Consider the following 16,905-nt stretch of genomic DNA (forward strand, 5'->3'; position numbering starts at 1 on the left):
AAGACCAAGTTGATTCTTTTCAGTAATAACTACTGAAATTACCACAAATCACATATACAAGATATAGATCCAAACTGTGATTTAGATAAACGATTTTTGAGAACGATGCATCTGTGGACCAAATTAATAATAAAACGAATGAATGCAACACTCTTATGAATCTTATTTTCAATAATCTTCTTGTTCACATTGTTTCAAACATACATTGTTTGTATTCTGTACCAGTTCACATATTAAAGAACAGAAGGAAGAAAATAAACAGGCTCTACAGGAAAATCAATTTGGTTCAAACGAAGGAGGACGAGAAGGAATTGTGAATCCTGGATTGATTATCGAAATCATGTTAACAAAACTTGATTTATGTGTTAACAAAAATATACTTAGTTTTTCGATATTGAAAAAGCGTTTGATAGTGTATACTAGAACTGACATTGAAAAAGACTACTGAGACAAGAAAAATATACGAACAGTATACAGGAACCAAGCAGCCAGGTCGGAAATGCCCAAAATAAAACAAAGCTTTGAGCTAAATGATAAAGCATTCAATAATAACATTTGAAGACTACAGGAAAAAAAGAAATAAGTCAGTTGTTTATGATTTTATACAATTGACCTGTTTTTCACTGACTTACCTACTTCTTCTCCTGTAGGCGAAATCTTTAGCATTACATTTCTTAGTGACTAACTTTCTTACTGTGGAAATTATTTCATGCAAACTACATCTTTCAGGCTACATTATTCTGCTGTTAACTCATTTCCGACCATTTCTTGACTTATCTCTCCTTTTTCCCTGTGGTCTTCATTTGTAAATCATTGCATTGGTAGCAAGGAAGAAAAGATGATTTTGCAAGAGAAACTAACTAATTTCACTCAAGAACTGAAGAAAAGATATACAACACAGACTTTTCTCGAAGGAAGGGAAAATTGAAAAAATGATATCCTCAAAGATGTAAAAAAAAAAAAGAAAAAGAAAAGAAAAGAAAAAAAACGTTTGAGCTAGGATAGTACAAGCAAAGCAAGCATTCTACAGAAAGAAACAATCGTTGATAGTCGTAAGGGAATGATTAATCACGAATTTTTTGTGGATTCTAGTTCTGTATGAATCAGAAACATGGTCAGCTCGGAAGGTAGAAAGAAGGAAATTGAGACATTGAGAATTTAAAATGTGATGTTCAAGAATAATGGTGCACGTTTCATGAACATAAAGGAGAATCAACAAATTCACATGAAAAGAAGCAAACAAAATCCAATGCATTTTGATCACAATTGAGGAAGAAAGCAATAGCATGATCGGTCATTTAATTCGCCATCAGGGAGAACTAGTCCTGCTGAAACAAGATGCCGAAGAAAGAACCAAACATGGAAATGGAAAATAGAATTATCTAGATGATATTAAGAACAAACATATAAACAGATAAAACAATTAGTACATAGAACAAAAAAATATGAATCTGCTGGGTTACTCATTAACCTTTGGCTCAGGTGAGATGATATATGAAATGTAAGAAGTAATCTAAGACTGAAAATCTTGCGATTCCCATAGTGAGAAAAAATTCTACATTCCAAAAAAATATAATAATAAATAAATTAAAACAGACTTCAAAATTTATTTATAAATATTACACTCTAAGGATCAGTTTTACGATTTTTTGATAAAACATTAAATTTGTTAACGGATACACAAAACAATCAAATAGTTATGTTTACTGTTATCATGATAGAAGACGTAACCATTATTGAGGTGAATCCACTTGGGTTTAGCTAGTTCTCAATTTTCTTAATACTTATTTTGAAGCAACTTTCGGAAAACTTATTTTGAAGTGACTTTCGAAAAACTCATTTTGAGGTGGTTTCCGGAAAACACTTATTGGGACAATGAATTACATGATGCATGAAGATAAATGATAAGAGTTACCTCAATATGTGAAGAATATAAAGTATGATCAAAATGTTGCTAGCACAGTATATACGCGAGTTATTGGTATTTCTATGTAGCTTAAGGCCTTTTGTTTTTCCCTTGACTGTGATCAAAAATAATTTAAAAAGCACTCCTTGCTATGTCCTTCTAAAACAACAATTTTCGTAAAATATTTTGGAATTCTAATTCTAATAATAAACGGTAAAAATCTTTGTGTGCGTGTCACGCTGATCTTAATAATAAACAATCACACTAATGGATGTCGCTAGTTGCGTCACTGGATGGCAGGCAGTTTGCCGGCTTAAAACTAGTAGTTATTAACGTTTCAAATGTTAAACTAGGGTTCTGTATGTTTATGTAAACTTTATGTAGCTCTTTAAATACTTGTGTGTACTGGAAGGACATATTAACAACTGTTTGATTTATTATTATTATTATTATTATTATTATTATTATTATTATTATTATTATTATTATTATTATTTCTTACCAAAATCACCCGAAAAACAAATTCTTCAGCTGCGTAGAAAGAATTTTTCTACCAGTAACTCACGAACAGCGCTAGCAAAATTTTGATCATATTTAATAATCTTTACATATTAAGGTAGATTGTTAAAAATACTATACCCCTACTCATCTATGAGCTTGCAAGTAGTTCATCCTGTTTAAACACTTATTATTCTATGTATTACAGTACTATTATTATACGTACTTTGTATTCTTACAATAACCAACAAATTCTTTTGTATACCTGTTAATACATATCAATACTTAAAAAGTTAAAGAAACGCTAATAAATCTGAACCTGAGTATGCTAAATCTATCGTTTTTGGGTCTATAAAGCATTCGAAATAACAGAAAATTATGTAGAATTTTATGCGTTAGTTTTCCCATAAACCTGTAGATATTATATATGAAACTGGGATATCTATTATACCCATGAATATATTATAATAAGTAAAAAAAAAAAAAAAAAAAGAAAAAGAAAAGAAAAGAAAAAAAAGAAAGAAAGAAAGAAAGAAAAGAAACATTCGTGGTTACAGATTTGAAAATTTGTAGTTATAAATAAGGTTTGAGTGCCAATCATTGAACCACAGTTTAACAATATAATTTAAAAGCACCTGTGATCCCATTAACAGAGTTAACTTAAGAATTTAATAAATGTATGTATGTATGTGTTCAAAATAATATAAAAATTAAAATAATAACTATTATTGGAATGATTTAATTATATTTATATTAGAAAATTAAAATTTAAAAACCTCAATATCTAATTTCATAATAATGCTTAATTACAGAATACTTACGTGCCGTATATGTATAATTTAGAGGAGCACACGCTGCTCCAAGATAAATGGCGCCTAAAACTGGAAGACAGAAGTCCAAACTATTCTCACTACACACAGCCACTGCTTCACCAATTCTTAAATTTCTAGCCATGAGGCCTCTGGCGACCCTCATGCTATTTGAGAGGATGTAATCATACGTCCTCTCTTCTCCTGTTACACTGTCGATCTAAAAGACATGGAAGCAAGAAGTTCATCAAAATCTATACATGTAGAAAATTTATTAATGACAAAAATGTTTTAATTTTGAAGGCACTGGTAACAACGAAAGAAAAATTTTCTTAATTCAATCATAAAATTGAATGATTTCACAAAAGATGTAAAACGCACTTTACGAAATTTGTATTTAGCCGAATTATTTGAGATTGTTTGGTGACTTAGTCCGCAAACATTATTACAGTTTGACTGTTTTAGCGCACACTGAAAATATTCCAAATATAGCTTATTCCAAATTTAGAATATGTATTCCAAATTCAATGGGAATATGAAGAGAAAGGTAGGCAGTATTTTTTGAGAAAAGAGAGAGAGAGGTTGTTGGTTATGGAAGATTTAAAAAAAATAGATTTTGTAGGAAACTATCTTGGCCATATTTACTTTCGCTTTGTTGAATTTTTGACGTATTTAAGTTTCGGTGATTTTGATGACCAACTAATAAATGAAGCTGACAAAATTACTTAGAAGTTACTTTTGAAAGACTATTAACTTTTTTTTTTTTTTTTTTTTTTTTTGATTTCCGACAGACACTTTAGTTGGAAGTATACAAGGGTATTTAAGGATTTATTTAAACTTGATGGACACCCTGGTTTTGTTGAAAAATGGATAAGACATAAACATAAAGTAGGCGAGGAAGGTGTAGCAGTGGGTTTTTCTTTTAATTTATTTATGATTATTATATTGTAAAGTTATATAAAAAGAGAAAAAGATAAATTAGCATAAAACAGATTAGTTGTTTGTAGCTTTCAAATGGAGAAAGTTTGTTATTTATTTTAATGTTTTATTATATAGGAATTAATATATAGTAAATAAAAATAATAAGAGTTGGTTGAAGTTTTTGTTTTTATCAGTTTTGATTAATAACTGAAACGCTTACAGTACATAATAAAACACAAATATACACTTTTTGTGTTACAGTTTGCTGGATATTGATTTATTGGTAATATCCTATAGCCAACAATACTTAATTATTTTATTGCTGTGAGTTACAGATTTACATATAAAACAGCATGTAAAAGTCCTCCTCTTCAAGACGAACTTATTGACTACATCCCTTCACTGTTCTGTTCTTGAGCCAATTCCTAGGTTCCAAGCATACCTTGTTTCGCACTCGCGTGTTATGCTATGGAAAATTGCGGAAATTTGCTCGTGTAAACAAAGATCTGTCCCAACATATATATATATATCCAAATATCAGATACGCTTCCTTAACAATTATAAATCAATTTTCTAGTAATAGCTTTAAAATTTTTCAATTTTATCTTGAATTTCGTATATCTATTCTTCATATTTATATATCTAGTTAATCTTTCACGAACTCACGCTTCATTGAATCTGAAGTCTGATCATTGAAGTATTTATTCTTCAACTCTTGAATTAGACAAAATGTTACTACTACTACTACTACTACTACTAATAATAATAATAATAATAATAATAATAATAATAATAATAATAAAATCATAACTAGCAATTATACATGTAATGTTGATTTGAAAAGAACTATAGCATCAAGCATTAATTGTTTTCAAATATGAAAATATTACTAATTACGATTAATGAATATATTAAATTATTAGTTTAGTTTCTTATTTGTAAAATAATACCAACTAATTTTATTATAATAAAAACGAAATTCAAAATGATTTAACGTATTCTTTTTTAAAATAATGATATAGGTTCTAGAAACAACGTTCGCGGGCTTTTTAAAAAAATAATCCTTTTTCCCACTTAGGACGGAAATTCTATTGCCTTAGGTACATATTAGGGAAATGTGACTGGTACAGTTGGAAATACTGCTTTATTCCAAACAAAACGAGGTATGAACCATGATCCTACGATAAATAGTCTCGATGCAATAACTGCTTGACTAAAAGTCTAAAATTTACCTTAAAAAGTGGAAGTCTCAAAAGCGTTAAAAATCATTAAACTAATTTTATATGAATTTTCACGTTCTATTTTACCACCGTATAAAATAAAACAATTTTATTATTTTTTACATTATTATTCAAAACATGTTTTAAAATACTAGAAGTACTCACCTGAGCAACCCTGGATTTATATTTGCTCATATTTTCTATAAGATAATCACCTAACGGTACATCAGGTATCGGAATTTGAGGTGGTCCCCTCACTATGTTATCTGAAGCCATTATACAAAATATTTGAACTAGAAATTATCCTATAAAAAATACAAAAACAAAATTATTATTTTGTAGAAAATGTTTACTCTTTAGAAGCTACTCAAATCTTTAACTCTTAAGATCGTCAGTAATGAAAGCACTGTAACAATAATACTGTTTTCATATACTCCTCTGAAAATCTCCCGTATTATACATTGCGTATAAATCCACCCAAAATTTAAACTTTGCATTTCTATCGTTATATTGAAAAATAATAAAAACAAAAAGAAATAATACTACACTTTCGTTTACACAAACTACCTTCAGTAGTAAGTGCGTCGGTTGATCGCACTTTCGCTGGAGTCAATGATCAAGGTCCCTGGCTAGAGGTCAAGGACATGGGAGTACCTAGGACCACCCTGTCAAAATTTTGGTAGGGTTACCTTAGCCCACCCCCTAAATTTTGGCAGAGGTACCTAGGAGCCAAATTTAAAAATTGGTATGGTATTATAATGAAAAATTTTATTTTGAAAAAGTGTAATTTTAAAAAATCTTGGTTTGAAAAGTTTTGGTTCGAAAATTTTGGTTTATTTTTTTTAGTTTAAATGGTTTAGTTTATAAATTTAGTTTGAAAATTTTGGTTTTAGAATTTTTAGTTTGAACATTTTCGTTGACTGTTTTTTGCACTCACGATGTGATCAAAGAATTGAAAACCGTTTACTTTTAACCCATTAGTGCACAGCGTCCGATAAATCGGACGAGTGCTTTTGTTCATTTGTCGAAGAAACTGTATGTTTTCAGCCCTTTAATTCTTTGTAGTTCGAGAGTTTACTATCTATTCTTTCTACGTTTTCTGTGGTTAACTCGATAACATTGATTTTTTAATACTTTATTTGTTGAAGAATAAAACATGGCGGCAAGACAGTATGCTGCTTCATGTATGATTTTACTTTTTACATACAAATAAATATAAAGGCGATCTTAAAGCTTTAAATTTTGTTTAAAAATTAAAGTATAGATATCAACATTTACCACTAACTACATATTTAGTTATGATTTCCGTTAGCACGGGATAGATGAGATGTAGATTTTAGGCGTCCGATTTATCAGACGCTGTGCATGAGGAACATTTTGCATTCACTGCAAGCTCAATTTTTGGCTAGATAATAGATATTATTTGTTTTAAATTTGGCTCGTATTGAGTCTTTGGTTACGTTCAGAATTACTTTACATTAAATGCGTTGTATTTATTGTTAAAAATGAGTATCTACTATTACGTAGGAATACCGCAACTATTTCTGATTATTATATGTATATGTAACATAATATACAGTGTAACTTCATTTGAACAACAACGCCCAACGAGTCGCTGATCCGGATCCTTTATACAAGCTGAAACCTTATGTAGGCAAGCTTTCGTCTTAGTTCCAAAAACATTGCGGTCTTGAGGAAATCATTTCAATTGATGAAAGTATGAGCTTTATGCAAAACAATTTATAACAATAAAGCCCATCCGCTTAGGGTACCAGATCTGGGCCATTTGTACTAGTTCAGGTTATATGATGTGTTTCCAGTGGAATACAGGAAAAGAAAAGAAAGACTATAAGTATGGACTGGATGGGAGTGTGATATTATCTTTGTTAACTTCAGCAAGCATTCCATGTAATGCTAGGTATGAAATATTCTTCGACAATTACTTTACTTCCATAGATCTCATGAATCATCTGAGTAATATAGGTATTTGTGCATCAAGTACAACTCAGCAAGGACGAATCCACAACTGCCCAATAAGGGACATCAAAGAAATGAATAGAGAACCAGGAGGTGCACATGACTATCGTAGCAGAGCTCCCTCGTGGCTAAGCGGTTCGCGTACGCGCCTTTGGCGTGGGAAACCCGGGTTCGATTCCCGGCGGGAGCTCATGTGGTTCGGATTCCACGTTAATCAGTAGGTCCACGTCTCATATAGCCTCGCTGCTGAAAGGGACGCTAAACTAAAAATCAACTCAACTCAACTATCGTAGCAACGAAAAGGCCAATCTTGTTAGGTTGAACGACACCAATGTATTTACGGTGGCATCGAGCTCCGAAAAATTTTCGTTGGGATCAACAAGTCGGTGGTCTCACGAAAATATGTCAAGGATAAGTGTAGAGCAGCCTAACATTATAGCCAGCTACACTAAAGGAATTGAAGGAGTATATTTCGTGGTATCGTACAGAACAGGAATAAGGAAGTGAAAATGATACTGTCCAATATTTGCATATTTCCTACTTGTTTCAGTTGTGAATTCTTTTTTATTGGCGAAGCTTCAGTCCAAGAAATACTTTGATTCACTTCTCAGTTTTAGAAGGCTCTTTCATTATTGACGAAGTACGGAACAGTGTTTCGACAAGGAAAGTCAATAAATAAGACAATTCAAGATGACCACAATGATCGCTATGATCATTGGCCTATAGGAAGAAAAACTGAACGAAAATGTGCTTATAATAAATGCTCAGGAAATTCTAAGTTCATAAAAGCCTTAGAGGAGTTCATCCTAAATATTTCCATGCATATCACCAGTAAAATGATAATGTAATGGTAGGAATAAACAATGATTACGAATTGAGAACAATCCTGTAATATACAAAGTGTAAATTAAATACAAATTTTGCAGTTTTTTCTATGTTTGTAATTATATATATATATACAGTGGCGGATCCAAGGGGGCTATAGGGGCTATAGTCCCCCCTTGACGCTCAGATATACACTGGATAAAATGGGCTTCAATCCTGCTTTACACTGGATAAAACGGCAAAATATGGTTTAGCCCCTCCCTTGATCATATCCTGGATTATATCATAATCTGTATATATATATAGATTAATGGGTTCTTCGTTCTGTTATTCAAAATTATGTATATTGCAGTCTTTCGTTGTAAGAACATTTTAAGAAAATACGGAATCAGTATAAAACGAGTCCTAACGATTTAAGTGACTATCGTGCACAGCGTCCGATTTATCGGACGTTGCGTAACTACCCTATTATGACGTAACAAAAATATATATTGTTCAAAATCTGTTCATAGCAGTCCCCTGCATGGAAAGCAACCAAATAATCTGAAATAACATAACTGGTAGGCTTTGTACACTAATGGGTTAATCGAATATTAGAAACCAGATAAAGTTTGACGATTAACCGTGAAATGAGAAGTCATTCTTTGTGCATTTCACTTTGAAAATTTTGTTTGAAAAATTTATTAGATAAAAAACTTTTCTGAAAATTTTGTTCCTGAATTTCTTGTTTGAAAATTTTGGTTTGAAGTTTTTTTTTAGTTTCAAAATATTGTTTAGAACTGTTTAGTTCTGAAAATTTTTGATTTGAAAACTTTTAGTTTCAAAATTTTGTTGGAAAATTTTTGAAAAATTATGGTTTGAGATTTTAAATTTGAAAAGTTGTTTAAAAATGTTTGAAAATTTTGTTTGAAATATTTAGTTTAATTTTTTTGTTTAAAGGTTTTGGTTTGAAAATTATTAGTTTCAAAATATTGTTTTGAATTTTTTACATTGAAAAATTTTTGTTTGGAAATTTTGTTTGAAAATTTTTAGTTTCAAAATCTTGTTTTGAATTTTTTGTTAGAAAATTTTGGTTTGAAAATTTTTAATTTAATATTTAGAAACAAAATTTTCAAAGAACTAAAAAACAAACAAAATTTTTAAACTAAAAAATTTCAAACAAAATCTTCAAACTAAAATTTTAAATAAAATTCTCAAACCAAAATTTTTCAAACTAAAATTTTTCGAAACAAAAATTTTAAAGTTTTCAAATCAAAAATTTTTAAACTAAAAATGTTCAAGCAGTATTTTCAAACTAAAAAAATTCAAACCAAAATTTTCGAACAAGAAATTCAATGAAAATTTAATGAAAAGTTTTTAAATTAAAAGTTTTTAAACATAACTTCCAACTAAAGTCCACCAAGAATGACTTCACGTTTCACGATTAACCTTCAAACTTTATCCGGTTTCTAACTAGTTGATTAAAAAATAAACGGTTTTCAATTCTTTGATCACATTTATAAGCGAGTAAAAAAAGCATTAAACGATCAAATGTTCCAATTCAAAATTCTAAATCCAAAATTTTCAAGTAAAAAATTAAAACCAAAATTTTCGAACTAAAATTTTTCAAACCAATATTGTTTTAATTGACACATTTTCAAAATAAAAATTTAAAATATACTATCAAACCAACTTTTTAAATTTGGAAATTTCCAAAATTTTGGGGGGTGCTCCTAGGTACTCCTGTTAAAATTTAGGGATGGTCAAGGCACCCTTGCCAAAATTTAGAGGAGGTGGTCTTAGGTACCCCCTATGTCATTGACTCCGGGGAAGGCCCTTTGATCCTGGCAAAAGTGCGATCAGCCGACGCACTTGCTACTCCTTCCACAGACTAAATAAAAAGGAACATAGATCCTTGCGTCCGTAGGATATGAGCTTACAGGGATTTTTTTCTCCATTCTGCCACAGAGTAACATGCTAGAGAGAGAAAGAGGGAGGGAGAGAAAGTAAAAAACCTGACATATTGGGTGCCAGGATTATTCAAGCCTGTAGGGAACAGGATCATCAAGAAAGTAAGAAACACAAACGGAGCATTTCCAAATTAATGCTTTCAATGGTTTGGTGGTTAGCGCAAAGGACTGGCATGGAGAATCACAGTTTAGCATGGTTCGAGTCTTCTTTATCAAAAAAATGTATGAAGTGAAAAATGTGCGTTTTATTGCAAAGAACATTCTATTATCAGTATGAATGAAATAAAGTTATACATCACAGCTATGTAATCTTGGAAATTAAATCACATACGTAAAATCAAACTATAAATCCATTTTCATTTGTCTCTAATTCAGATAAAGTATACCAATTTGTCACCTAAGCATTATTGATTAGACTGAAACTATGTTGTTTTGTGCAGAAAAAGTTGCATTTCCAATTGAATGTTTTTAAGTTGATTACCTAAAGATGAAGTGAGATTTTTAGGAAATAGGAAAATGCATTTATGGTCTAAACTTAATTGTGTAGAATCACCCCACGTTCAAACTCCTACATGGGCTTACTATTTTGTTTTGACTTTTCTTTTTTACTTTTTTTTTGTTTGAAGTCAAGTGTTTTTTGTTATAGATTACGTCATTGCCATTGTTGTTTGTCTCTTCTCTTGCTACCAATCTCTCACTATTTTTCTTTATAATTCAATTTAATAAAAAAATGCTTGTCTCTAGCGTGAGCTTGAATCATTGACTTTGCTTTTAACAACTTCGTTTATCCACTGACTTAACCTGTTGGCTGTTGTTTTGCTGAATAAGACGTCTTGCTTGCTAATTAATGTATGAAGGCACTGAGTGAAGCTTGTAATTTATGTGTTCTCAATTACATATTTTCTTTCTATGTGTAAATCAATACAGATACAACTAGTGGAACACAGCAAAGAACATCTATGGTAATTTTATGACTAAGAATTCATGAAAGAATGCTAAAATGTTAAATCCCATTCCTGCCTTGAATATGATTAGAAATTATTAACATCAGGAGATACATTCTTACTTTAACATGAAGAAATATTAGCATTATTATTTTTAAAAAAAAAAATAATAATAATCAAATTGCTCTTCTTGGCAAAAGCAGGATTGCTACGAAATTTAGTTCCAAATAGTTTCTGGGATCCTAATTTAAAAATAGAGGTAACAAACAAAAACTGCAATTTATATAGTTTCGTAATTTAGAGATTTCTTCACATCAGTGTTCTCATGTTTATTTTGAATACTATTTCTACAGTTACTTACGGTAGAACTTCTCGCGAATTCCTTGATATTACTTACAAAAAAATACACAGAAAATAAGTTACCAGAGTCTTTAACTGCTTTACTAGCAGCAAAATATATTAACGGATATCAGTACTTCAAACTTTGGTTTATTTTTTGTTCTATTATTTTGTAACATATAGTAACTCTTCATCATGAAGGTTGTAATACTGATACTGCAAGCAAACGTGATTTTACTTTGTTTCTTGAGATATTCTACATTTTTAGAAACAAAGATCGCTTTTCCTCTCAATCTCCCATGCAATAGATGGATAGGATGAAATATACGTTAATAGAAAATAATACAGTGTTTTCAAAATTCTTGCTTTTACTATGCTAGTTTCAATAGTTTTCTGACATGTCTCGAGGCCATCCAATTGGTGATGAAACAATTAATAAATTGCCTAAAAATATGTCTTAAAATCCTCATATATGCCTTCTGTGTCTGAATAGGCCCTCCCAAAGTAACAGAGAAATCGGCGCCCTTGTCCATCATTGTAGTTTATTTGAAGTTATAATATTGCTTCTACTTCCATCTCTCGTTTTTAATCGCTCTAGATTGAAAATATAAACCATGTATCAAATTTGCGACTTAAAATTACCGTTTTTTTCTTTTTTCTTGTATATCATCTATGTATTGATCTCAACGAAATTACAGTAAGCATACAGAAATATCGTTCAATTTCCACCCTTATCTCTGAAAAAAAAAAAAGCGTGGAAAATGAGTCAGATGTAAGAGAATTTGTAAGGGATTTTTTTTTTAACTTAAGTCTCTGGAATGCAGTTTAGGTTTTTGTGAAGAGAAATGTAGACATCTTAGCGAAATTTAAAAAAAAAAAAAAAAAACGAAAGCAAGAATTAAAATTCTTAAGATAGTCCGCACACACGAATCACTTCGGGAATCTCGTCTACGTTAATGCATTAATCTTTCCATTGATTATAATGACTGTAAATATTTTCTTTTTTAATATAATAACTGTCATGCAGACAAACTAATTCACATTTTACTGTTCATATGTTTTAGAAAGAACACTTACGGATCGAGTAAGAAAAGTTTTTTTTTTCGGTCTTTTAATTGATATCAAAATTATTCAAATGTAAAGGCAACTACGAGAATTACAACTGTTGTATGTATATAATTACACCTAAACTTAACACATCAGAACATTCTTCTTATGTCCTTGGTTTTGAGGACAATAATTCACTAGGTCTGTCTTGAGTATTCTATTAGAAGTTAGGTCCCAGCTCACTTATCATTGGTAGTAGGACATAGCTAGATGACCAGTTTCTTACTCTTTTTTAATGCTCACAAAGATACAGATCGAACACTGGAAATTCAAGAACTGGACTATGCGGGAATAAATTAAAACTAACAAATGCGCCACGTCTTACTGAGGCAATATTTTGCATTATTTTTTCTGCGTCTTTCATGTAGAATTCTTCTGAACTCAAGTCTGGTACAAAATTCAAATGTTTCGTTATGGGCAAGGGTAAAAGTAGATCTGAAAAGGTAAAGGGACGCATGACTTCACGCCTCTTCCGTGCCTATCCTTGTCTGTTGCAATTTTTTAGGAAGTAGAGGGACGCCATTGATATTTTTGGAAGTAAGGGTATGGCGTTCTCGCGTTTCCCCAATTATTCCCCTGATCATGGGCATCTTGTTAGGGAAGTATCTCCACCTCTTTTCCTTCCGTTCTAGCTCAAAGATCTAAAAGCGCTGAAACGCGTGTTTAATTATTTTAGATGGGAAGTCCAAGCGTCGACTTTCAAATCTCTATAACGAGATTCCGAGATGTGGACATGCCATTATAATACTTGCAAATCCAACTCCTCTTTTCATTTCACTTCTTCTCTCCTCTTCTAAAACAAGTATCAGAAAACTATTAAACACGCATTTAATTATTTTAAACGAAAGGTCCAAACATCAAATTTCATGTCTCTAACGTTAAGATTATAACAAAATACTTTGGTTTGAGTAATATTTACCTGTACCTTGGGCAGAAAGTACTCATACATGTGCACTATACTTAGTAGAATGTTCATTTCATATTAACAAAAGAAGAATGTTTTTAATATATGTAAGTGATTATTATGGGATAGTTGTTGATATGGACATGTTTTATGGTTACCTAGTCAGTGAGTTTGTGTACTTAACAGTTTTAAGAAAAGGATATTATAAGTTATATCAAATAATAAACCAGTTTAGCACCGTTTATAGACGTTATCATTTTTATTAAAAAGGTGAGATTAATGGTACATAATTATCAAAGCTAATATTTTCATGCCAAAGAAATACTACCACTTCAGATTTTTATCTCAGCAAACGAACCAGGTTTACGACTATCTTTTTGATAAGTCGTTATAAAAATTTTGGTTTACCTCACCCGGGACTTTGTAAATTCAATTCCCGAAGAAGAGTAAGGTTGAATTTACTTTTATACTACAGTTAATGAATACGAACTTAACCATATTGCGAAGTGGTAAAGTAATCATAAGAAAAATGGACAACGAAACAATGCAGCAGGAATCAAATACTAGTGACAAAGGTGAAACTAGTGTAACACCAGGATTGACATCGGAGGATCGAATCTTGTTAGCTTTACAGCGACAAATGATGCAGATGTCTACCGAGATAAAGCAGACCATGGAACAGAAGTTCAACGAATCTAACACGACCATGGAACAGAAGTTCAACGAAGCTAACAAACAAAATGAAGAATTAAAGCAGACCATGGAACAGAAGTTCAACGAAGCTAACAAACAAAATGAAGAATTAAAGCAGACCATGGAACAGAAATTCAACGAATCTAACAAGACCATGGAACAGAAGATAGAACTGAAGTTTGACGAAGCTAACAAGCAATATGAAGAATTAAGTAGACGGATAGAACGGATAGAACAGAAATCAGATGAAACGAAACAAACGATTGTCCAGGTGGTGAATGACATATCCTCACAGTTCGAGGAAAAGTTAAAAAGGATATCCGATGATTGTCAAGAAAAGCACAATCACCAAAACCAAGAAATTAGTGCTGTAAAAAAAGATTTAGAAGTAATAGAATCTTCCATTAAACAGCAAAAGATCCAGGTCAGCAACAATTCTAATAACATACGTGTAAATACACAGTTGTTAGCTACTATTCAGGAAGAGATTAGAACGTTACAGGCTAAAGACAACATTTACCGTAATAACTTGGGTAGTGATCGCTTTGAGTTGCCCCACTCACCAGAGATGAACTCGCCTTCGCCGGGGTCTGATGAGGATATTATACTAGAAGAAAGTTGTCCGAAGAGTACTGATGAGCGAAACGTAGATGGTGCGACGACACAGCACGTCATGGATAGGAACTATCACTCAACAAGAACAAGGAATGAGAAAAAGAAGGTAAAATTAAGTGTTAAGATGAGTGAAATTCGAGCTATGAGCAAATTCAGTGGTAAGTGTAATGAGAATGCTATTTCTTTCTTAGAGAAATTCCAAGACGAATGCAATATAATGTGTATAGATCGATCACAATATATGAAATTAATACCCCATGTATTACTCCCACCTTGTTCCTTATGGTTTAAAGCGATACGTGATCACATTAGTACATATGAGGAATTCAAAGCGGCATTGATCGCAAATTATGAAAATGACTTTTTGCTGGCAAATAGAGATGCCACCCTTAGAAATCAACACTTCAATCCTCGATTATTGCATAAATCTGTTGTAGAGTTTGTTGTAAATGTCTACAACGAATTAAAGGTCGTTAATCCTTTGCAATCGGAATCGAGAATAATAGCATCGATTCGAAATTTGCTTCCATTTAAATTGCAACAGATCTTATTTTCCACACAGTGTATGAGTTTCAGCCATTTATTGATGCTTGTCCAATGCTACGAAACTCAATACCATGCCATGAATCCACAATCAGGAATGGGTAAAAATAAGAATAATTCAGATCATTTGGTGCCAGTTCGGAATTTAGATATCCGAAGTGTGAATGATATGAAACCTAACCTAAGCCGAGTATACTCTAGCAATCAAAGTGAGCAAAATAGGCAAAGTTATGTAGGGAATCCGCCTAATCTAACTAATCATGGTAATTATGATGTCAGATCACCCAACAGCAGTAGATATAAAAACAATCGAAGTACCGAGCGAAATTCCAGAAATGCAGCGAACTATGTGGATAGACGTAATGGAAGGACAAGAGATGGCACTTCATATCAAAATCAAAATTACGATGAAAGACATGTACAACATAATGTAGAACCTAATCATGATTGTGCGGTACAATGCACTTTATTAGATTCATATGCAAGTACGAATGTAACATGATTACCGTCAATGAAATTAGGTTAAACCCATATTAGTTATAGATTCTTGTGAATTTTTATTTTTAAGTTTATGTGTAAATATCAATAATGAAAACAATCCTCATAACTTCGCTATACAAGCAATATGAGGAATTATAATTCGATTTATAATTGATTAAAAGCAAAGATTATTTATATTAGACTAGCAGCGTTCACCCCGCTTCGCTGCGGTCACCCCGGAACGCAATAAACTTTGTTACTTAGATAATTTTTACTTTTTCGCTTTCAAGTGATATGATAAAAACCATAGAAGATTGCAGTAAATGTTAACATTATATCGCCTGTCATTTATGTTAACCCGCCCCGCTTCGCTGCGGTCACCCCGGAACGCAATAAACTTTGTTACTTAGATAATTTTTACTTTTTCGCTTTCAAGTGATATGATAAAAAACATAGTAGATTGCACTAATGTTAACATTATATCGCCTGTCATTTATGTTAACCCGCCGAGTGACACGGTCATGCGGGTTGCATATAAATACGTTTATTTTTACCTATGATGAACTAACAAAGGATTTGTACGTTATGGACACTTGAATGGTCAATTATCTCAAGACACTGGTAATTGAAAATTAAAGTGATATGATAAAAACCATCTAGGGTCCAAATCCTAATAACCCCCCAAAAATGAAAGAAATTGGTTCAGCCGTATTAGCGTGATGAGGGAACAAAGGATTTGTACGTTCTCTTTTATATATAAGATTGATTTGTGTTGAAAACTTAATTGTCAAAGATTATGTTAAGTAGAAGATCTATTCTATAAAACTAATTATTCAACGACTACCTTGAATGAAATTCTTCTTTATTATAATATCTTAGTGCTACGATGTATACCTTTATATGCAACATCTAACTTATTTATTATATAATGCGCTCTGACTATTTGTAACCAACGTTTGTCCTTTACATTCTTTGAAATCGTACCTTTCATCGACTAATTAAATAAGCGACGATATTTTAATAAGAAGATATATTAATAATATAGTGAATAATAATGAAATAAATATAATTAATGTAATTAAAGATAAATATTGATGAAATGTAAGATTTGTTTAATGTATATGTGAAATGTAATGAATAGATATACAAGGTGCGATCAAAATATGATGGACATA

At 31.4% G+C, this 16,905-nt stretch overlaps 1 protein-coding gene across 2 annotated transcripts in view; it reads right to left on the reverse strand.

Annotated features, from left to right (window-relative positions):
* LOC145664105 (luciferin 4-monooxygenase-like) overlaps positions 1 to 16,905 on the reverse strand; it is a 43,648-nt gene that overhangs the window by 15,121 nt on the left and 11,622 nt on the right. For both annotated transcript variants that reach the window (XM_081730457.1, XM_081730456.1), the window contains exons 2-3: positions 5,520 to 5,659; positions 3,226 to 3,433 (exon numbers count right to left, since the gene is read on the reverse strand). In XM_081730457.1, coding sequence (XP_081586583.1) covers positions 3,226 to 3,433; positions 5,520 to 5,630 — 319 coding nt within the window. In that variant the 5' untranslated portion in view covers positions 5,631 to 5,659. The remainder of the gene's footprint in view (positions 1 to 3,225; positions 3,434 to 5,519; positions 5,660 to 16,905) is intronic.

This window comes from Thermobia domestica, chromosome 11 (genome assembly GCF_964235325.1).
Source record: "Thermobia domestica chromosome 11, izTheDome1.hap1.1, whole genome shotgun sequence".
NCBI classification, from domain to species: domain Eukaryota; kingdom Metazoa; phylum Arthropoda; class Insecta; order Zygentoma; family Lepismatidae; genus Thermobia; species Thermobia domestica.